Source organism: Tamandua tetradactyla, chromosome 14 (assembly GCF_023851605.1).
Source record: "Tamandua tetradactyla isolate mTamTet1 chromosome 14, mTamTet1.pri, whole genome shotgun sequence".
Lineage (NCBI taxonomy): Eukaryota > Metazoa > Chordata > Mammalia > Pilosa > Myrmecophagidae > Tamandua > Tamandua tetradactyla.
Genome location: NC_135340.1, coordinates 65,112,668 through 65,135,711, shown reverse-complemented (window position 1 = coordinate 65,135,711; position 23,044 = coordinate 65,112,668). Strand labels below are relative to the sequence as shown.

Genomic DNA, 23,044 nt, shown 5'->3' with positions numbered 1-23,044 from the left:
GTATCTCTATGTATTTTTTATTTGGTATACAGTACCTTTTATCTGTATGATATCTTCTGTTTTTCTGTTTATTCTTTTTAATTTATCTTTATGCTATTCTAGTGTATTCTTGGTCTCCTTCATGTCATTTGCCAACCCATTGAATTTATGTATTAGAGTTGTATGAACGTTTTTGATTAGTTATTCCAAAGTGTCTGTCTCCTCCAGTATTTTAATTTGGTTTGGGGTTATATCTCTGCATCTTCATATACATTGAGATTTTGTGTTGTCCATGAGGCATTTAATTATCTTGATACCGTTACTTTGAAAGTTGATTTCCCTCAGTAGTCTAAGGTTTCATATATGTGAGATAGGCTTGGGGTAGGATGCAAGGCATGGGATGTGGTGCAGCAGTGTAGTGGCAGGCACAGTACAGGGCTAGGCATGGGGTGGAGGTGCTACGTTGGTGTCTGGTAGTGTGGGGAGTCATTGCAGGGGCAGTGAAAGGCAGGTGCAGATTGGGCAGGCCTTGAAGCATAGGGGCAGTGTACAGTGTGGGAGACATGGTGGCAGGGCATGGTAGGAGGCGGGTGTTCTGCGTGGGTGTGGGTGGTGCAGGGTGTGGTGTCAGGGTCCTTGGCATTGGGAGCAGCAGTGCATGGGATGGGGGCAGGTGTGCAAGCAGGTGTTGGTGCATGTATGGAATGTGGGGGTACTGGGAATTGGAGAATGGATTTCGGGCCACCAAGGATGTTGTTGCACAAGGGGACAGGGCATGGGGAGATTGGAGTGTGGTGGAGGGGCATGGGTGTGAACTGGGTGCAGGTGCATGTGTGCACAGGGGGCTGTGGCACATATATGCATGTGCGCAGGGCAGAGAGGAAGTGCATGGGGAATGGATGTACATGGTGCATGCAGGGACAGCTTGGGTGTGGGTGCCCCTGTGCCAGGGTGAGGGTGCAGAGCAATGATGCGCCAGTTCGAAGGAGGCAGGGCAGTGGTGCTTAGGGCTGGGGGTTGCGGTTCTCTGGTCATGGGAGTGGCGCCTGTGGGACAGGTGGGTGCTGTGTTCAAGAAGTGTGGCTTGGCTTACTTCCTTGAATCTACCTCCCTATCCGTGCACTCCTGAGATCTCTGGGCCTCCGTTAAGGGATGTATTATACTCTTTACACTGGCAGGACGATATCCTGTTCTCTGCATCTCAATTCCTCAGCTTTTTCATCCAGGACCTCCCTATGTAATGTAGGAAGACCCTTTCAGGTCATTTGCACCCAGGAATCACTGTCCCAGTTGTTTTTCTGTCATTTCTCTAGCTGTTCCTTGGAGCAGGGGTGAACTTGGCTTATCCTATCATTTTCCCAGAAGTGTGTTCATCTTTTGGTAATTGTTGATAATGTTCTGTGAACGTCAATATTCAAATGTCTGTTCGCCTCCCTGCTTTCAGTTCTTCTGGGTATACACCAAGTAGCAGGATTGCTAAATCATAAAGCAACTCTATACTTAACCTTCTGAGGAATGGCTAAAACATTCTCCACATTGACAGTACCATTTTACATTCCTACCAGCAGTGAATAAGTATTCTTGTCTCTCCATGTCATCTCCAACACTTGTCATTTCCAGATAATAGTGGCCATTCTAGTAGGTGTGTAGGATTGTTTGTCTTTATTATTAAGTTGCAGGATTTCTTTATGTGTTCTGTAGATTAAACACTTATCAAATATGTGGTTTCCAAATATTTTCTCCTCTTGGATTGCCTGCCTTTACCCTTTTGACAAAGTCCTTTGAAGTAGTGAAGTGTTCACTTTTCATGAGGTCCCATTTATCTATTTTTTCTTTTGTTGCTATGCTTTGGGTATATGGTCTAAGAGACTACCACTGTCACTTGATCTTGAAGACGCTTTGCTATGCTTTCTTCCAGTTTTTTTATCCTGTTTCTTATAATTAGGATTTTGATCCATTTTGAGTTAATTTTTGTATAGGTTTTGAGATAGGGTTCTTCTTTCATTCTTTTCGGTATGAACATCAAGTTCTCCCCATTGAAATGATTGTTCTGCCCCAGTTGAGTGGACTTGGCAGCCCTGTCAAAAATCAATTGAGCATAGATCTGAGGATCTATTTCTTAACTCAATTTGATTCCATTGATTAATATTGCTCCCTTTATACCATACCATGCTGTTTTGACCACTGGGCTTTATAATGTGCTTTAAAGTCAGGAAGTGTGAGTCCTCCCCTTTATTTTTCTTTTTCAAGACTTCTTTGGCTATTGGAGTACCCTTATCCTTCCAAATAAATTTAATAATTAGCTTTTCTGTCTGCAAAATAGGCTTTAGGAATTTTGATTGATACTACATTGAATCTGTTTGTCAGTTTGGGGTAAAATTGACATCCTAAGTAGCTTCCAATCCATGAGCACTGAATATCCTTCCATTTCTTTAGGTCTTCATTGATCTTTTTTAGCAACATTTTACAGTTTTCTGGATACAATTCTTTATATCCTTGGTCAAGTTTGTTTCTAAGTAACTTGATTCCTTGCTAATGTAAATTGATTTTTTTCTTGATTTCCTTAGACAGCTCATTCTTGTTTATAGAAACTGTAACTGATTTTTGTATATTGATATTGTATCCCTCCATTTAGCTGATTTTATTAGCTCTCATAGTTTTTTTTTTTTTTTGACTTTCTAAATATAGGATCATGTCATCTGCAGATAGTGAAAATTTTACTTTCCAATTTGGATGCCCTTCATTTCTTCTTGCCTAGTTGCTGTAGTACAATGTCTAGCGCAAAGTTGAATAACAGTGGTGACAGTGGATATCCTTGCCTTGTTTCTGATCTTAGAGGAAAAGCTTTCAGTCTCTCACCATTGAGTTTGGTGTTTTTCACTTATACCATTAATCGTGTTGATGGAGTGAGTTCCCTTTGATTCCTACCTTTTGAAGTGTTTTTATCAAGGTAGGATGCTGGATTTTTTCACATGCCTCATCTGCATCAAGTTGATGTATTTTATTACTGTAAAAGCAGTATTTACTTCAGCCATTTTATCCTTTGGCTTTTATTTGACGTACTTGTTTTTTTTTTTTTTTTTTTTTTTTCCCTCTCCTTTTTTCCTTTTAATTACCTCTGCTGATAATCCTTGTTTGTATACTGTCCTGTAAGCCTTTTTTTCTTTTTTTTCCAGCTAGCAGAACCTCTTTTAGTAGTTCTTTCAGGGCAGGTCTCTTGTTAATGAATTTTCTTAGCTTCTGTTTAGTTGTGAATATTTTGAACTTCCTCATTTTTGAAGGAGAGTTTTGCCAGATAAAATATTCTTGATGATGGTTTTTCAGTATCTTAAATCTGTCGTACCTCTGCCTTCTTGCATCCTTGGTTTCTGATGAGAAATCAGCACTTAGTCTTACATGGCTTGTTTTGTATGTTGCTTTTTTCTCTTGCCGCTTTCAGAATTCGCTATTCTCTTTGCATTTGACAGTCTTGTTAGTCTGTGTCTTGGAGTGTGTCTATTTGCATTTATTCTGTTTGGTGTGTTGGTCTTCTTTGATTTCCATTATTTACGTCTTTTTATAAGGGTTGGGAAATTTTCAGACATGATATCCTCAAATATTTTTCCTGGCCATTTTCCCTTCTTTTCTCTTTGGATGCCCATGATGTGTATGTTTGCACGCTTCGTGTTATCAGTCATTTCCCTGAGACCTTTTTCAGATATTTCAATTTGATTTCTCCATTTCTTTTTTTGTGCGTTCGAATTCAGATTCTCTGTCTTCTACCTGCTGATCCTTTCTTCTGCCTCTTGAAAAGTGCTGTTGTGCGTCTATAGTATATTTTAAATTTCATTTATAGTATCACTCATTTTCAAAGGATTTATCCTACTTATTTTTAATTCAAATTCTTATGCTCACCCAGTGTCGTCTTTTTTTCTTAAATGCAGTTTTATTGATATATATACACATACCATCTGATGTTTGCAATCACTGGCTCACAGTATCATCACATCATTATGCATACGTTCCTGTGATCTAATTTAGAAAATTTCATTCATTACTCCCAAAAGGAAAAAAAATAAAAAGGAAAACTCAGATCCTACCATATCCCTTATCACCCCTGTTATTGAACCATAGTTTTTGTGTGGTACGTTTGTACTGTTGATGCAAGTGAATTAAAATATTACTATTATCTGTAGTCCATAGTTTGCAATATGTACGTTTTCCCCATATAACCCTCTATTAGCTCCTTATAGTATTGCCATACATTTGTTCTAGTTCATGAAAGAAGTTTTTTATATTTGTACAGTTAATCAGACGTTGTATACAACAAGATTCACTGTGTTATACATTTCCATGTTTTGCCTTCCAACTTTCCTTTTGGTGACATACATGACTAAATGTCCCCCTTCCATCAAATTCATGCACCATTCAGCACTGTTAATTATTCTAACCATAACCTGAAAATAAATGTCTTCTTAATATTCTTTATCTCTTTAGCCATCTCATTCATTTTTTTCAGGAGATTTGTTTGAACATCTCTGATTGATTTCAAATTCAGTGTCTTCTCTGACTTTTTTATTTGTTCCTTTGATTGGGCCATATGTTTTTGTGTTTTAGTATGCCTTGTGATTTTTTGCTACTATCTGGTCATCTTATTATCTTGATGGGTTCATTATCTCTCTGATGTGGGATTTTGTGGATGCTTGGGTTTTCTTTTTTGGCTGTTGGATGGTCTGTATTTCCAAGGCCAAACAGTTCTGGTTCCATGATCTAGGGGTAAATGAAATCTAGGCTGTAGCAGGGATAGACTCTATCCCCCTTTTGCCCCTGCACTTTCTGACCTGACCAGCAGATAGCACTTTTCGGCTCCTTAATCCCCTCAGCCTTAGGAAGGCAGGGTTTTATGACTTTTTGCCCCATTCACCTCTGAAGCACTTACAGCAGAGCCCAGGTGGCCGCTCAATGGGATGGGCTGAACCTGCAGGGATCCTGTGTTCTCACTTAGTGGCCAGTATATGGTTCAGTGTTGGACTATGTACCTCTCTGTACTTGGAGCAGATGACTTCTGCAGCCATCCTAGTCTGCAGCCGCCCCCTGCCTCCTACCCCCCCCCCCCCAACTAGGATCTGGCTGCCTGTTGTTGCTTCTCTTAAGATGGGGGATGGTGCCACAGGTCAGGACAGAATTACCCACAGTCTCTCACCACGTTTTTCAGTCTCTTCATCCTACTTTCCTGGGCATAGTACTGACCTCCCCTGAGGCCCAAACAGTTGATGTGGACAGTTAACTGGCTGTTCTGCATGTCGCTTTAGGGAAAGAAGTAGGTTCTGCTGCTCCCTCCTGAATCTTTCATTTTGAAATTGGGCCCTTTTGTATTCAGTCCTGATCAGCGAGTTATGTTCTGCCCTGGGACTCTGTGGACTTGGGTCTCTGTGTCTGGATAGGTATGCAGATGTAGATACTACTGTGTGTATCTTTATAGTCTGTTTCCATGATGGGAGGTAGGAGGGATCTGGGCCACTGCCTCTGAGCACTTCCCAAGCTGTGTGGGATTGAGTGAGGGGAAGGGAAGACAACCTACTGGTCTGGAACAGAAGTTTCCTACTTGATATTTTTCTCTTTCTTTAATTCAGTGTGTTTGGGTCCTTCTCCAGTCTGTACCATCCTTCAGAGTTCTAGGCAAGTGAGATTTGTCCTTTTTTTCCGCTGACTTTCCGGGGTGTTTTTTTCCAGGGATGCCTTAACATCACTGTGTTGATGACATCAGTCCAGCCATCTTTTTTGACATAAGATAAACTCAATAATCTTTATGTTTGTAAATTTGTGGCATTTGCTCTGTGTCTGCCATACTCTTTTGTAGTTTATATATTTTTCTTACAGGAATGGTGGTGTGTCCTTATCGAATATTTTACTTTCCTTAATGTTCCACTAGCTAAACTCTGCCTTGAAGAGTAACCATGATGTTGAGATGTTCTTCTTTATTGGAATAGAGGAATAGAACAGATAGTAGTACCACATCTTTCGCAAAACCTTTCTGTGTTGGAATACTTTTAGGTTCATGTTGTTGCAACTGTTGCCATTTTGCTTTTATTGTTATCTGTGAAACAAAATTTCCTTAAAGTAAAAGTAAAGATAGTCACAATCATACAGTTAGTTTATTTTTAATTTTTTTTATTTTCACACAGTTGCTTTTAAATTGCTATAATTAAAATTACTTTTTTCTTTCCAAAGTGTGTGCAAACGATTCCACCATCAAGGATATCTGTGGTCCTGGGACATGGTTGACTCCATTTCTTCAAGCGGTCTACCTCTTTGTACAGTATATTATTATGGTTAATCTCCTTATTGCATTTTTCAAGTAAGAATTTTATTCAGTTTATTGTAATGATATTATTTAACATATAGCGCTACTTATTTTGAGGAAATATGCAGAATTATAAAATCTAAACATTTTATTGAGGTTTAAGTTACTAAAGTTATCTGTGACAATTACAGATAAGGCATGTGTTTTCAAATGAAGTGATTTTTAAAAATATTTTATTGAGAAATATACACACATGTACCATCCAACCATATTATACAATCCATGACCCACAATATCATCACATAGTTGTGTATTCTTCATCATGATCATTATTAGAACATTTGCATCACTCATTTCCCCCCTCTCATTGACCCACAATATTTTAATCTACTTAATATTTAACCCTTTATCTCCATTATTTATTTTTTAATCCTTAATATTATTATTATTTTAACTCATCTGTCCATACCCTGGATAAAAGGAGCTCCAGACACAAGGTTTTCACAGTCACATAGTCACATTGTAAAATCTATAGTTATACAGTGTTTTAAGGATCAGGGCTCCTGGAATATAGTTCAACAGTTTCTGGTACTTCTCTCTAGCCACTTCAACTATACCATAAACTAAATGGAACACCATTTACTAAAATGGAATATCTGTATAATGCATAAGAATAACCTCCAGGATAGCCTCTTGATTGTGTTTGAAATCTCTCACCCACGGAGACTTTGTCTCATTTCTCTCTTACCCTTTTGATCAAGAAGGCTGAAAAGATTTTTAATTTGAGACTTTTTATTCCTTTTGAAATCTAATCCTTATATAGAATTCATGTTAGAATGCCAAGAAGTACACATTCGATACAGAAAATGGAAGAGCAAATAGAAAATTCATCAGTAATCTCACACAATATTTTAGTATACAGCTTTCTATCTTTTTTATGAATATTCAAAAATACCTAATTCCAAAATTAATATTCTTAAACTTTGTAGACTATTTTTAAGTAAGCAAAGCATCATGAACAATTATTACATGTTAATAAATATACCTCTCCAATCTTTTTTTTTTTATTTGAAAGAACGGAAAACTATCTAGGTTTTTTTTCCCCCTCTAATCTATTTTTAATGGCTACCTGGTATTTATGGATATAGACCATAAGTTTTCAGGCCAACATGTTATATTGCTCAATTAAAAATTGTAATTTTTTTTTTTGCTTCTAATAACCATATCATATTCATTTCCCAGAGCCTGCCCATGCCAAAAAAAAAATCATAATTAAATCTTTGAACAGTTCTTAAGAATTTCCTTAGAATACTTTCCTAAAAGTGGAACTGTATATATAATATATATATAATTTTAGGACATTTTGCATTTAAGTCACAATAGGCCTTGTTCCCAATTCCCTGCCAACACTGGGTATTATTATTTTTAATGTTACCACTTTGATAATACACAAAAAGATTTTGTTCTTATTTTCATTTGTTTGATTACTACTAATGTTAAATATTTTATGTTTAGCCATTTCTATTTATAATTTTCAAATCTTAAAATCATGTTTTCAGGTGCATGGGTAGTTTAATGGTTAGAATGCCCACCTTCCATGCAGAAAACCTGGGTTCAATTCCCAGACCATGCAGCCCCCCCCCCCCCCCAAGAAAAAAATCATGTTTTCTGCCTCTTTTTCTGGAAGGTGATGATTAAGACTCTCAACAATATCTACCTTCCACCTTTTGCTTGTTGCATACTTTTTTTCCTGTTTCTCTTTTGCCTTTTTAGTTTTATCTCTGTTATGTATTCTTGAATCCTTATTTGTAACAGAATGACAATAAAATCTTTAATATTTAAAAATTTAAGTGTGATTAGCTAAGTTTTTATATTTTTATTCTTTATTCAAGCAATGTGTATTTACAAGTGAAGGCAATTTCCAATGTTGTATGGAAGTACCAACGTTATCATTTTATTATGGCTTATCATGAGAAACCTGTTCTGCCTCCACCACTTATCATTCTTAGCCATATAGTTTCTTTGTTTTGCTGCATATGTAAAAGAAGAAAAAAAGATAAGACTTCAGATGGACCAAGTAAGTAGAAATATATTAAGGCAAATGTTTTCCTGTCACAACTTATCAGTATTGCCCTAAAAGCTAGGTATTGAGAAGACTCAATTGGTTGATGTCATTTTAACTTTTGTTTAAGTGGGCCTAAAAATCAAATAAATATAAGTGTACAGTGGTATCTATAAAATTGAATTTAGTATTAAACTTCTCTGTGAGTATGGTATTTGTTTGTTTTGTTAGTATGGTAATATAAATTTACAGTTTTGCTGTTCTGTAAATATTTTTGGTGCCCTGTAAACCATAATAGTTTTAGTACATTCTGAACACTACATGAATGTGATCACTGTATCAAACTGTATTCTAGATTTTACAGTGGCATTCTGTTTTACCAAATCAGTTCTTAAATTCCTGTGCCTGGATATGTGAGAGGAAAGGTGAGAGCCAGGAAGAGGGGTGTTGTAGAGGAAAAATAAATTAGAAGAGGAGAAGTTACCTTAAACTAGTCTGCTGACATCACACTCTAAATCAAAATAGAAAGATTTATGTAGAAGGACAACAGTAAAAAGAGAAAAACTTGTAGATGATGCATATAGTCTTATGAACTCTGAATAATTCACAAGACTTATGAGCTAAAGTGTCATGGTGCAATAGTTTTTTGTTGATTAGTTTTTCTTTTTCCCCCTTAGAACTTTACTTAACAGAAGAAGATCAAAAGAAACTTCATGATTTTGAAGAGCAGTGCGTTGAGATGTATTTTAATGAAAAAGATGACAAATTTCATTCTGGGAGTGAAGAGAGAATTCGGGTCACTTTTGAAAGGTACAAAAGCTCTTTAGATATAATTGATTATGTGTCAGAATGGATTATGTCTCTCATACGAACAATTTATATTTGGCAAAGAAATGAGTTTAGTCATTGTTTTACATTATATATTGGGAAATAGTTCATTTCTTTATATCTAATACTTCAAATAAATAATCTCTTTTTAGTGTTTGTCACTAAGAAAGCCAGGGGAGTTAATGATCTTTTTTAATTGGGGCAGAAAAGTAAAACTTCTTTATTGTAAAGCATTTGTTTCTTTCCATCACCTTTACTACATTCTGAAAGCATATGGTTTTGGTGTAATTACAGTAATGATAATGATAGTTCTATGTATTATGTAGTTATGTATACATTTTTGTGTTACTTTGATTTTGAAGAAATTGGAGTAAATAGCCTGTGAAGCAAAAACGTGTCTTGGCCCTTGTGTTTAATCTTGATAGGATTAGCACTGGAGCCTTCTTAGACATTCTTAAGATGTGCCTTGTATAAATAAATAACCATGCCCAGTTTTATATCTCACTTGAGTGCATGTAAAACTTCTTTTAACCATTATCATTATGGAGATTTGAGATTGCTAAAAGAATTTCTAAAACATTAATTTCCTGTCCCCCGACAGAGTGGAACAGATGTGCATTCAGATTAAAGAAGTTGGAGATCGTGTCAACTACATTAAAAGATCATTACACTCACTAGATTCTCAAATTGGCCATTTGCAAGATCTCTCAGCGCTGACTGTAGATACATTAAAAACACTTACTGCTCAGAAAGCATCAGAAGCTAGCAAAGTTCACAATGAAATCACACGAGAATTGAGCATTTCTAAACATTTGGCTCAAAATCTTATTGAAGATGGTCCTATAAAACCTTCTGTATGGAAAAAGCACAGCATTGTAAATACACTTAGCTCGTCTCTTCCTCAAAGGGGTCTTGAAAGTAACAGTGCTTTTCTTAGTAATCATTTTATGAAAGATGGAAAAGATCCCCAAAGTAATGTTTTTGGGCAGGATTTACCTTTATTACCGCGAAGACAAGAATTCAGTTTTCCAGAGGCTGGTTCCTCTTGTAGTGCCTTATTCCCAAGTGCCCTTTCTCCTCCAGAATTGCGACAGAGACTACATGGGTTAGATGCTCTAAAACTTTATAGTAAAAATAACAAATTAGGAAGTTCATCTAATAGCATACCACATCTGCCATCTCTTCCCACCAAATTTTTTGTTAGTACACCATCACAGCCAAGTTGCAAAAGCCATTTGGAAACTGTAACCAAAGATCAAGAGATAATTTGCTCTAAAGCTGCAGAAGGAGATAATATAGAATTTGGAGCATTTGTAGGTAAGTGGCAAACTGGTATTCATATATCAGTATTATTTAATTTTCTACTGTAATTATCCCTGTACAGACAGAAATAATTAGCTAATTTATAAAACTATTTACTTTTGTGACAAATGGACTACCCTTTTATAGAGTATATTTTTATAGATTTTAAAAGGAAGCAGAAGTGGAGGAGATAATTGGATTAATACTTACATTGGCACATACTCTTTGATAGAATTTGTTAAAATAACAATGTTATGGAAAATTTGTGAACTCTATCCTTTGAATTTGAGGATTTCCAATTGAATTTGACCAACTCCTATTGAAAGAACATGAGAATAATTCTTAAGTGTTAGGTTCTTAGGGAACAATAGAAAATTACAGTGAGGGCTAAAATAACTGGTGAAGAGCAGTGCCTTATAAATAGATAACAAATTTTTATCCTAACATGGATACTTTTGAGAGTGAAAGGGTGCACACTGAATAGCTGCATTAGGACAGCATGCATAAGCCAGGACTCTGCCTAGAAAATAGTTTTTGTGGTCTACTACTTACATACCCAGAGAGGAGAGTATTTCAGAAAGGAGTCATTCTTAGACTTCAGATACCTTAAGTAAAATAAGAACTGAATAAAAATATGTTTATTTTGGCAGTGATAATATATCAATGATCTTAGTGAAAACTGTGTTAAGGAAGTTGATGGGAGAGAAACCAGATTTTAGTGAAATAAAGTGTAATGAGAGGACAGAATGTGAAGGGGTAACTGTGGCAACACTTCTAAAAGCTTGGCAGTGAAGCACGAAATAGCTTAAATTATGGTTTATATGTTTAGGTTTTTTTATTTATTTTTATTTTTTATTTTTTGTTTTTTTTTATTTTTGTTGTTCTGTTTTGTTTTTAAATAGTGACAGAGACATAACATAATTTAAATGCTGACACTATGCCATGTGGAGGGAAAGTGAAAGTGGAGATGCTTCATAGAGCTAGCTAGGTCCATAGTATTTGGGAAAATATGGTTTTCTAACAATTGCTTGCTAGATTAAGTATTTAATAATAAATTTTTGGGAAAAAACTTGTTTTGCGAAGAGTTCTGTGAGCAAAACCAAAATAGTTCTAAGATACAAGTGAAGCAGTCCCTTTGCCTCTGCAGGTTTGAAATTTTGTAACAGGTAACTTTCTAGCTTTGTCTTTGACACTTGTTGTAGCCTTCCTCGCCTAGAAGTTTCATACTTATGGGCCCTGCTTTGAGATTCCAAGTATTTATTAAGCCCATATCAAACTTCCATGTAGAGCATTAAGGCCAACCATACAAGTTATGTAGAGACTGACCATGCTGATCTCTATTGCTAAACTCTATGGAGTTCATTTTGGATTTAGAGAAGTATAACATCCTACAAATATCTATCCCAATTTATTTTTTAAGAATCCGTTTTAGTCTGTTAATTTAGTGACACTAAGATATGTATAATACTTGAATATTTTGTTAAGGGGAAAGGTCATTTTTACTATTATCATTTTAAATTTTGATCTATTTAGTGTTACTATGTGTTGGGTTCTTTTAGGGGGCATTAGGCTTTTACCATAACTGTAAACTGACCTATTAAACTTAGCCAGCCTCTGGGCAAATATTTTCAATATTATTTATCAAAAGAACTGTAGGAGACTGTGCAAAAACCATCAAACTATTTGAAAAACAACATAAATCACTTCTTAGACTTTGAGCAATGACATTATTTTCGATAGACAAGGAAAAATAAATTTTTTTTATCATCTTTGTTTTCCTTTTAAAGGACACAGAGATAGCATGGATTTACCGAGGTTTAAAGAGTCATCAAACAAAATAAAAGAAATATTATCTGTGAGTAAATCTTTGTAATAGTACACTTCAATTTTCTTTCACTATTTTGGAATTTAGCTCCAAATAGAATTAAACTCTTCCGCTCCCTGCCGTAAAATTACAATCTTAGCAGAGACCATGGTCAACATGATGATCCAGATATTTGAAGCTACAATTGTAAAAAAAAAAAAAAAAAAAAGCAATTATTGAAGAACATGAGAAAATATACCAATATTTAGGTATTGGTATATTTTAATATGGAAGAGTTTAATATTTAATATGGTATATTTTAATATTTTATTTATTTATTTTTTTTATTAATTAAAAAAAATTAACACAACATTTAAAAATCATTCCATTCTACATATACAATCAGTAATTCTTAATATCATCACATAAATGTATGATCATCATTTCTTAGTGCATTTGCATTGATTTAAAAAAAGAAATAGCAAGACAACAGAAAAAGAAATAAAATGATAATATAGAGAAAAAATAAAAATAAAAAAATAGTAAATATTTTAATATTTTATATGGAAGAGTTTAATTCTGTTTGGAGCTAAATTTATAGTATGTAAAATAAAAAATAACACCGCTTTCATATTTTTCTTTTTAAAAATGCTCTGCCCTATATGTTTTTTGTGGTTGTTGTTGACTAGTACTTAAGCTCAACCTTTCCCAGACGAAAAATTTATTAGAATATATCTCTTGCTCTCAAGGAAGCTGTAGCCTAGTGGTTAAAAGGCTGTATATACCAGTAATTTTAGTATAAAGTGAATAAATAGCAAGTGCTAAAAAGTCAATAAATATTTGTTAAATGTGTTTTTAAATGTATTGAGAATACCTAGTGAAAAAGGTATGGTTTCTGACTGAAAAGTAGTTTTTCTTAACCATTGTTTTCAAAAGTCACCCATGTATTAGTTTCCTAGAGTGCTAGTACAAATTTCCACAAACTTGGAGGCTTAAAACAACAGGCCAGAAAACTAAAATTAAGGTGTTGGCAGGACTGTGTTGCCTCTGAAGTTTTCCTTCCTTGCTTTTTCCCAGCTTCTGGTGGTTTCTGATAATCCTTAGTGTTACTTGGCTTGTGGCTGCATCTCTATCTCTTCCTCTGTCTTCACATGGCTTTCTTCCCTGTGTGTCTGTTTATACTCTAGTCTTCTTATAAATACATTATTCTTTGGATTTAGGGCCCACTTTAATCCAGTATGATTTTATCTTAACTTAATTACATTTCATTCATCACATCCTGTTCCAAGTAAGATTCCAAGTGATAGGAATTTGGGGGGGACACTATTCAATCCACACAATCCATAACTCTTTTATATGTTAGAGCCTTAAGGGTAATAATGTAGGTATACCAAGATAATTAAGAAGACCCAAAAAAGTTTGTAACAGCTCTGTTCCTTAAAGAACTTAAGTGAAGAAGTGATCAAGGGACAAATACAGTGAAAACAAGATTATTTCCTTGGCTTTAGCCAAGGAAACAGTGATGACATTGAGTTTCTATGAATGATTCTTTCTATTATCCACAATTAATTAATTATTATCAAGACATATATTATTTCTCCCTACATATAGAAGATAAACTCAAGTATGTTTGGATTATGTAAGTACTAATGCTGTATTTTTTTACAGTATATATTCTGCTAAAATGTTGTGCTACATTAAATAACCTAGATTAATTTCTATTAATAAGATATTAATGCGAAATTTTTAATTGATGATCATAGACAAATTGACATGTGTCATGTTTTTCTTTCCATATATGTCTTTAGGTTTGTAACTAATCCCATGATTTTCTTACCTCAAATAGGAACAGCAGAATGATGTAAGAAGCATGATTTTGGAGGATAGAGAGATGCCTGAATATCAGGTAAAGTCTCTAGTAATATGTGCGTCAGTCAGCTTAAAATACACATGCATTTAGATGGAGGAAGTAGGTATAAGCTCAGTGGACAGGTCATAAGACTATATATCTAACAGTATTTCTAACCATTTTAATACCATTTTAATTGTGTGGCATACTTATAAAAATCTGAACTTTCCTTGTATATCATGACTAAGAGGGAAAGAGAGAGCTGGGAAGAGCCTTTTAAGAGTCTATTAAGTCTTTTAAGGTAGAGTCTATTAAGTTCTTTTTCAAAAACACTTGATTTTGAAAAAGATAGGAAGAAGAAAAGAATAAGAAAAAGTGATAGGAATTAGAAAAAAAATGGACAAATCTCTACCAAAGTTGGTATTATTTTAATGTATAACATGGTATGTCTACATTCCATAGGGTTTTTTTTTGTTTTTGTTTTTGAGTAAGTTTTAACTGAACTGAATTTTCTAGGCAACTGAAGCTACTTATAATCTGGAATTATTTTAAATTAATAAAATTTGCTGCCCTATCATATTTCCTTTATCCTGTAGACAGATATCCTTTTATTAAAAAGCCAGGACCAGTATAATGTTTTTGCTCAATTATGCAGTACATCTATGTCAATAAGAACACTCAGTGCTTCCTGTTTTAGTCATTTCTTGTAGTTTAATTGGCTCTTCAAGTGGAACATTATTATGAGTGGGTAGTGTATTTGTTCACTTTTGTTTTAGTGAAGGTAATTTTTAAATACTTTAATTTTCTAATTGGAGACTTGGAGTCCTAGAATTTAGCAGATACATACTGGGTTCATTTTAGGAATTATTAATAAAACTTACTAATGTAGTTATCAGTATCTGAGATGATGTTTGACTCCACGTTTGTCTAAATCCAGAACTATACACAAAAATGACTGTATATAAGACTACAGGTCTTGTGCTTATGTATATTCATTTAGGAGAAGGACGTTCTTAGAAAAGTAAAAATATTTCTAGCTGAAGAGCTCAGAGAAAGCTTCATAAGAAATGTGGCATTTGCACAAAACCATAGAAGGAAGGTAGGCAGTTTGTTAGATAAAAGAGAGTTTTCAGGTAGGAACAACATAAACAACACTTGAGGCAGAAATAGAGGATATGTAGAACACAGTAAAACAAATGTTAGTTTGACTAGTATATAGGTTCATTATCTCTGGTGGCTGGGATAGTGCTGGAAAGAGGTCCAGTATTAGGATAGACTAAACTGTTGGACAAATAGAAATCCAAAATACCAAGCCTCTTCTCTAACTTAACATTTAATATCTGTGTGTTTTAATGAATGAAATTTATATGAAAAATTTTTAAAGGGATTAAAAATAACTTTTAAGGCATTTGTGTTTTCATTAAGTTTATTGGAATTGAAATGGAGAACATGAGATAGAGAAGACTTGGTATAACTTTTGTATGAAATTGCTGACTAAGAAATCAAGAGAAAATCAAGAACAAGATTTATCAGCTTCAGAGTCTCAAATATCATGAACTTTTATAGGCATAACAGCACTTAGATGTTATCCAGAAATTCGCGCTCTGAGGGCTGGGTATAATTATGAAGAAGGTAAATCTTTAGATTGATTCTGACTAGAGAATTGGCATGAAACTATAGGAAAAGGTTTGAACTGTTAACCAGCTGGAATTATTATGTTTATCATACTCAACATGTCAAAATCTCTTATTCACCCTCTTCTCCATGCTCAGCAAATATATTTCTCCTCCTGTATTTCCTACCTGCTAATAACATCACCATTCTAGTTTGCGAGAGAAAAAATCCTAAACTCTTCCTCCTCTTCTCCAGTCATCAATTAAGTCTAACTGATTTTGCTTCCTAAATATTTTTTACTATCTCTACTTCTCTCAGCCCTTAGTAACAGTTGCTCTAGTTCAGACTATTGTTCTTTAATTTTTGATTAGTTGAATTCTTAAAAATGTCAACAGATTTCATAACAGAAGTTGAAAGTATTGTCTGATCACATTCTGGTGGCATTGTTTTGCTGTCGGGAGCCACTTGATATACGTAGGAAATTAAGTTCAAGGAAAATGGACATTTCTTACTGTGAAGGAGCGGGCATCAGGTGTTGCCCAGATTTCACCTTTCAGCATTATTGCAAACAAACTTAACCGAAAAGCGTGTTGGAAATTTTTAAGTGGATGGATAATTCCTAGTAAAAGAAGTAAATGATAAGTTTCTGTGAGAAAAGTGATGGCTTTGTTTTTAATTAAACAAGGTTTGAGTAATTCATTTAGAAGAAAATCAAATTACAATAAAGTAATGAGTTTTGAGCCATCGGTTATGATGATCAGAGACATTGAGCTCTTCAGTTTGAAGTTCATACGCTCCTTTGAAAATGTGATGACAACTGCAGACCCTCTCCTCCTGGAAAAATGCACATAATCAAAATTTTTTTGAGGTGCAGAAGTTTGCAAATACCCTGAAGCTAATTTAACAACTTCAGGCTAGAATACCCATCATAGCTGATTCTTTGAAACTGTGTCATTCTGTCAAAGAGTATATATCAAGAATAGTACTAAAACCAAAAAGGCAAATAAGAAATAATTAGAACTTGTTCCAAGAGAAGCATCTCAAATCTGAAAGGGAATTAGAGTCTGCTTTGTGACTCCAGGCAGATGGTTAGCATCCTTATGGTTGGCTACGTAAAATCAGCTGTAATAATGGGGGAAAACAAATGTAACAAAATAAAGTATCAATGGCTAAAAGGTCAAAGAGTCTAGAGGCTATTTTGGAGGTTACTCTTAGAAACAAGGTTCAGGTAGATACTGCCAATTACCATGGTTTGCCTAACCTCAATCCAAACCATTCCTATTAACCCTAAAGAATACCTAGTGCTCTGTCTGATATTCTACATACATTTCATGCACTAAAATTACTTTCCAGAAACCTACAACCTACAGATGTTTTTTAGACCAGATAAGTCCTGAAACCCAGAGTGGCCAGCCTTTCCAAGAATATCAACTAGTTCTGTCCCTCTATCCCATATTGTTGACATCCCTGTCCCTCTATCCCATATTGTTGACATCCCTTTGTAATGTGAAAAAGTTAGAATGGGCATAGCCCAAATATTCTTAAAGGTTGGAAGAAGGATCAAAGGAGAAAGAGGAGTTAACAAATGAATATGACTGCTGAATCATTATATTGATATTTCTTTTAATCTCCAATGCCTTGGAACAACAGCTGCTGGAAAAAACTACAGTTGTGAAACTGTACCCCATACCAAACTCTTGCTTTTTTTGTATATATGTTGTATTTCACAATAAAAAATGTTAAAAAAAAAAAGAACTTTGCTGTAATGTGAAGAGCATGAATCATCAAAGCCAGAAAAGCTTGTGTTTTTTGAGATATGAGTTAATTTAATGAAAGTGCTAGTTTATTGTAGTAGTGACATTTTAAAGTCCTTTGTCCCTAAGAGCTGAAAAAAATTTTAAGTTGCATAGTAGTGTGACCTGTTTACATTTGAGAAGAGAAAATAGTGAGAAACTCCTAGATTTTTCCCATATGTAAGAATTTAATAGGAGGGTTGAATTAGATATTGATTAGAAAATGAATGGTTTGTCATTTAATACAAATTGGACAATTGGGTAAAAATTTGAAAAAGTTAGTTTATGTTCTTACCTTATTTCACAGGATCAGATGACTTCCACAATTAAATGTTATAGTAAAATTGCAAAAAAAAAAATAGAAATATTTATTAGGCCATAAAATCAGAGGACCTTCTAAATGTAGAAACAATAGAAAATATTAAGGGAAGATGCACTTTAAAATTAAGAGAAGTGTAAAGCATAAAAAAGTAAAAATAAATTTGACAAATTATGAGCAGATCAGATGTCCTTGTTATATAAACATATCCATGAAGGCTACCAAGACTCCTCTTTCTCCCCAAATTGCAGTATATATATAGTAACTGTTGAAATCAAAACCTGGAATGGAATACATAGATCTTAATGTAAGATTATAGGTTTTTGTTTTTGTTTTTGTTTTTTGGTAAATTGATATGGTTTCATTTTTTTACCCATTATTTGTTTCCCCCATTTTTAAAAATATAATGAAAAAGGACTCATTAAGGTGGATTAATGGACAATAAGCAAGTAGGGTGTTTTGATGCAGTTTTTGAGATTGACATTGAAGAGATTAATTATAGCCTGTAATGTATCCCTTTGTATCCAGATAGAATAAAGTATACTGAGGTAAGTGGGTCAAGGGACCTTTGATATTACTAATATTACTTAGCACAATGATTGGAAATTCAGTTGAATTGTTTTAAAATTATGTATATGTGCAATATGCAGGGTGATATTCCTCCTGAAAACACTTTGAAACATGTGAGTTCTCATACTGGATTTACTGAATGTTCCAAATCTTCTTTTCCTCTTCATTCAGAACAAGGTAAGTATTTTGAGTGTATAAATTATTTGCAAGCTTCTTTATTTAAGCTTAAATGTCAAATGCCTAAGCAGTGGTCCAGAGGTCAGAAGATGAGGATTCTGGTCCATCATTACATTTTGTTTATCTCTTCAGAACTTCATTATAAACATGAAATAATATATTACTATAGTCTTTTCTGTCTCTCATCTTTTACACTAAAGGTAGCATACCATACATGTTGTTCTTCACCTTTTTGTTTTCGCTTAACAAAATATCTTGGGGATGTTTCCATATCATTATGCTTTTCAATCAAAGTTACATATGCACATAATTGAAAAGTTGAATAATTATAAAAGTTCCTTAAGAAAAAAAAAACGGCACTACCTTGATCCCCTGAACATCAGTTTTTTTCCATTCTTTTTTCATTTTTCAGTGTATTGAATTCAGCAGTATAAACAGTAACCAACTTAGGTTTATTCCAGAAATGCAAAATGGACATTTAAAAAAAGGAGTTACTAGTAATTCATGATAATAACAGATCAAAGGGAAAATCATATAATCTTCTTAGTAGCTGTATGAAAAGCATTTGATAAAATTCAGCATCCATTCATGATTCAAACTCTTAGCAAAGTAGTAGAATGGAGATTCCTTAATCTATGAAGAATATGTTCCAAAAGCTATCACTAACATCATACTTCTTTGTAAAATAGTAAAAGCCCAAGAAGGGAACAAGACAAACATTCTGGCTGTTGTTAGCAGCTCGTTTTAACTTTCTAGCCAAGAGCAATAAGACAAGAAAAAGAAATGATGAAAGCCAGAGAGTGAAAGGAGAAGGGAAAAAAACAGAAGAATTAGGAAGAAAGAAATAAAATTGTCACTTTTCTAATACCATGAAAGTTGTTTCTAAATTAGCATACAAATATTGCTGTATCTTCATATATCAGCTTTAGTTAGTATCTGTTGAATTACAACTGAAGAAGGCAAAGATTGAACTATTTTTCCTGTTTACCTGTTCTCTGGGAACAGGGAAAAGAGTTCCAAGAAAGCACAAACACACTTTGCCCTTTTCCACCAATATAGATTCCTTGTAATTTTGGTTAACATTCTAGATTATCTGCTATTTGACTAAATTTCTTAAAGGCATTCAGATAAATAATGTTTTCTGTCAGTTTCATAATCTTGAAGAAGTTTCACCCACAACCTTAATTTGATACACCTTAATCTGTTCTTTTTGCCCTCTACACATGGACTGCACCTTTTTTTGTTGTCATTTCCTTTCACCATCCAATCTGGCCTTTTTTTTTTAAAATCATAAAGTTGCAAGTTCTCTCCAAATTAATTTATTACTTAACATACTGAATATATATTTTCTTAAAGATTGATAGGCTTGATTTTCAAGTTCACTTAAGATAAGCAACAAGATTTTACAATCTTCTTGTCTCTTAAATCTTGGGGCATGGGGGAGATGGACAATTTTTTTGCCATTAATATGAAATAATGTATATTCAAGATTATTCACTGCAGCATTGTTTATTATAGCGAGAGATTGGAAACAAACCAAATGTCCATGAATAAGAATTTAGTTAGGTAAATTATTGCATATCTATATTATAATTCATTCCAGCATCAAAAAAGAATAAGTAAGTCTTCTGTATACTGATGTGGAAAGGTCATCAAGCCTAAAGTTAAAAAAAAAAAAAAAACACAACAAAATAGGATATATTATATTTAAATGTGATGGTGATGTTTAAGTTGTAAAAAAAAGTAGTGGGAGATACACATATACTTGCTTCTATACACATAAAATGTCTCTTGAAGCATACCGTAGAAACCAGTTATCTTGACTGTCCCTAATATAGGTGATTTGGGAACAGAAATGAAAGGAAGACTTTTCATTCATATTCTTTGTGTCTTATTGCCTTTTCACAAAAATTAATTGAATAATATTTTAAGACTGCACAGGTCCCATGCTCAACAATGCTGGTGTCTTAGTGTCTCAGGACTGCTCTAACAAAAAGTACCACAAAATGTGTGGCTTAAAACAGCAGAAATGTATTGTCTCACAACTTTGGAAATTAGAAGTCCAAAATCAGGGTTTTGGTAAGGCCATGCTATCTCTGAAATCTGTAGGGAAGAAGTTTTATAACCTTTTTTTTTCCTTATCAAAGAAATCAACAGTAGAAAACCATCTATAGAAGAAACACATGAAGTGGATTCCAAAACAGCTTTGCTACCGGTTTGTACATTTCAATTCAATGCACCTTTTAGAGTAAATTTTTATTAGAGAAGGGCTAAAAAATGTTGATAATTTATTTGAGATTATGTCAAGCTTTCAAAAAAATTGTACCTTTAGAAAACTGAGATTAGTGCATAGTAGTAATTATTGAAGTTTCTTCCCAAAGTGAATGGTCAGAAATTTTTAAAGAAAAAAAATATGTGTAAGAGAAAGCAGGAATCTCTTTTTGTTTGAATTGAGACCAATTATGTGAACTCATTCCTACCAACTGAGTTAATTTTTATTTTGTAAACACCCCTTAATAGCATATACTTACAACCAAGGCACATAGTTGTGGAGAAGGCAGAAAATTTGATCACTTAAGGTCAGTTATAGAAATCAGTGCCCATAATTATGATCCCATATTATCCAGAAAACGTTAACTTCTATTCAGTATATAGTTATTTCTCCTATAAGGAGATATTTTGTGTTATTAAAAATAATGTTATAAAATAATTATTTCAGTGGGTAAAGAAGGTTACTGAACATAGAGTTTCACAGTAACAAATACTTTCTGGAGGGGCCCACCGTGAACGATTTTCATGGCACAATTTTGCCATATATAAAGCCCTATCGAAGATGACCTCACAATAACAAATTATAAAGTTTGTGGGAATCAGTTTACACAGATAGGATATCCCATAACATAATAAAATTATTGGTTGCAGATTATAGAATAAGTATGTTTAAAGTGACAGAAAATATTTGAAGCATGAGAAATAGAAAAGATAATATTGAGAAAGCCTGGAAAATTTTGGGAAAAAAATTTAGACACTAAAACAAAAAGTTACTGGGAGTTAAATAACATTTTAGGCTTAGACACAGCTGAACAGAGAATTAGTAACTGGGCCAGGATGCAACAAAGAATTGTAAGTAGATGGGAACTGTGTTATGAGTAAGGCAACATGGAAAATATGTCTAATTGGTTTTGAGAGGGTAGAAACAATTTGAATAGCTTAGAATTTTACAAATTGATGAAATATGTGAAGATTCAAATTTAAGAAGCATGAGTCCCAAACAAGAGAAGTAAAAATAATTTCACACCTAGAAACATCATGTTAAAATTGCAGAATAAAAAAGCATCTGCACATAGAAATATGCCTAAATATTATCAGTGACTGTCTTTGAATGTTCACAATTTGCATAATTTTGATTTTCATTTTTGCACTTGGCTTTTTCTATAATAAAGGAAATATTATTTTTGAATCATAAAAACAAATCTATATTTTAAGAGAATGAAATTTTTTAGAAGCAAAATGTTTAAAGTGCTGACATGTGAGCAGCAAGACTATATAATATGTTCTAGACAATAATGTTCATAAAGTCCTTCCTTGTGAAATAGCCTTATGGTACTTATAACTATCTGTTATTTTATTAGTTCAGTTGCCTGAAAGAGGATTTCATATTAATTTTCAGCCCTTCATTTTCTAAAACATACTACAGGAAACAAAACAGAATTAGTTATGCTTAAACTAGAGCATTTTGTTCAAGTTTTTGTTTGTTTGTTTTAACTAAAGGATTGGTTACAAGATAGACCATCAAACAGACACATGTAAGTAAGCTTTGTTAGCTTGAAAAGTATATTAAGTATATATACTATAGTTAAAAATATAGTATATATAAAATATATATATTCATATATAATATTCATAGCTAGTTGCTTTTTTCTGCTCTTTGCATCATCTCTTTACTGCTCCTTTGTGTGTGGCGGGGGTGAGGCGTAACACATAACATAAAACTTGCCATTTTATCCATTTCACTTGATTATCTTTGGGTGGTATTTATTCTAGCACCTTTTATATAGAAGAGATTGGGGGAAATAATTTATTATAAGTTAATATGTAAATATCATTTTCTAAAGCTCTAGTCATATTACAATTATGATTGCTAATATTCCATGACTTCTTTATGTATGGAGATTCCTTCCAGTAGTTTAATAATGTCTTAAAAAGACTGCGTGATTCTAAAAATATTTCAACAAAATTGATGAGTAATGAATTGAGAGAAAGCAAATAGACGTCCTTTTGCAAAATGTGGTTTCCAATGCTGAGCCTTCAGTTTGTCACCAAACTCCTGAAAGTATTTCTGTAGCTAACATCTTAGAGATAGAAGTTGTTGATGGGATAGATACATGGGTATTCTGTGTAAGGACTTGAGGCTGACTTAAGGAAAATGATGAATATTCAAACAAGGGTGAATCTCAGAATTCC

At 33.7% G+C, this 23,044-nt stretch overlaps 1 protein-coding gene across 6 annotated transcripts in view; it reads left to right on the top strand.

The window, feature by feature from the left end:
* TRPM7 (transient receptor potential cation channel subfamily M member 7) overlaps nucleotides 1-23,044 on the top strand; it is a 258,369-nt gene that overhangs the window by 151,857 nt on the left and 83,468 nt on the right. For all 6 annotated transcript variants that reach the window (XR_013162391.1, XR_013162392.1, XM_077127865.1 and 3 more), the window contains exons 23-31: nucleotides 6,190-6,316; nucleotides 8,155-8,339; nucleotides 9,002-9,134; nucleotides 9,754-10,469; nucleotides 12,242-12,309; nucleotides 14,105-14,164; nucleotides 18,484-18,580; nucleotides 20,728-20,795; nucleotides 22,352-22,386. Coding sequence is in view for 4 of the 6 variants with exons in the window: in XM_077127865.1 (XP_076983980.1) it covers nucleotides 6,190-6,316; nucleotides 8,155-8,339; nucleotides 9,002-9,134; nucleotides 9,754-10,469; nucleotides 12,242-12,309; nucleotides 14,105-14,164; nucleotides 18,484-18,580; nucleotides 20,728-20,795; nucleotides 22,352-22,386 (1,489 nt within the window). In the remaining 2 variants the exon portion in view is untranslated. The remainder of the gene's footprint in view (nucleotides 1-6,189; nucleotides 6,317-8,154; nucleotides 8,340-9,001; nucleotides 9,135-9,753; nucleotides 10,470-12,241; nucleotides 12,310-14,104; nucleotides 14,165-18,483; nucleotides 18,581-20,727; nucleotides 20,796-22,351; nucleotides 22,387-23,044) is intronic.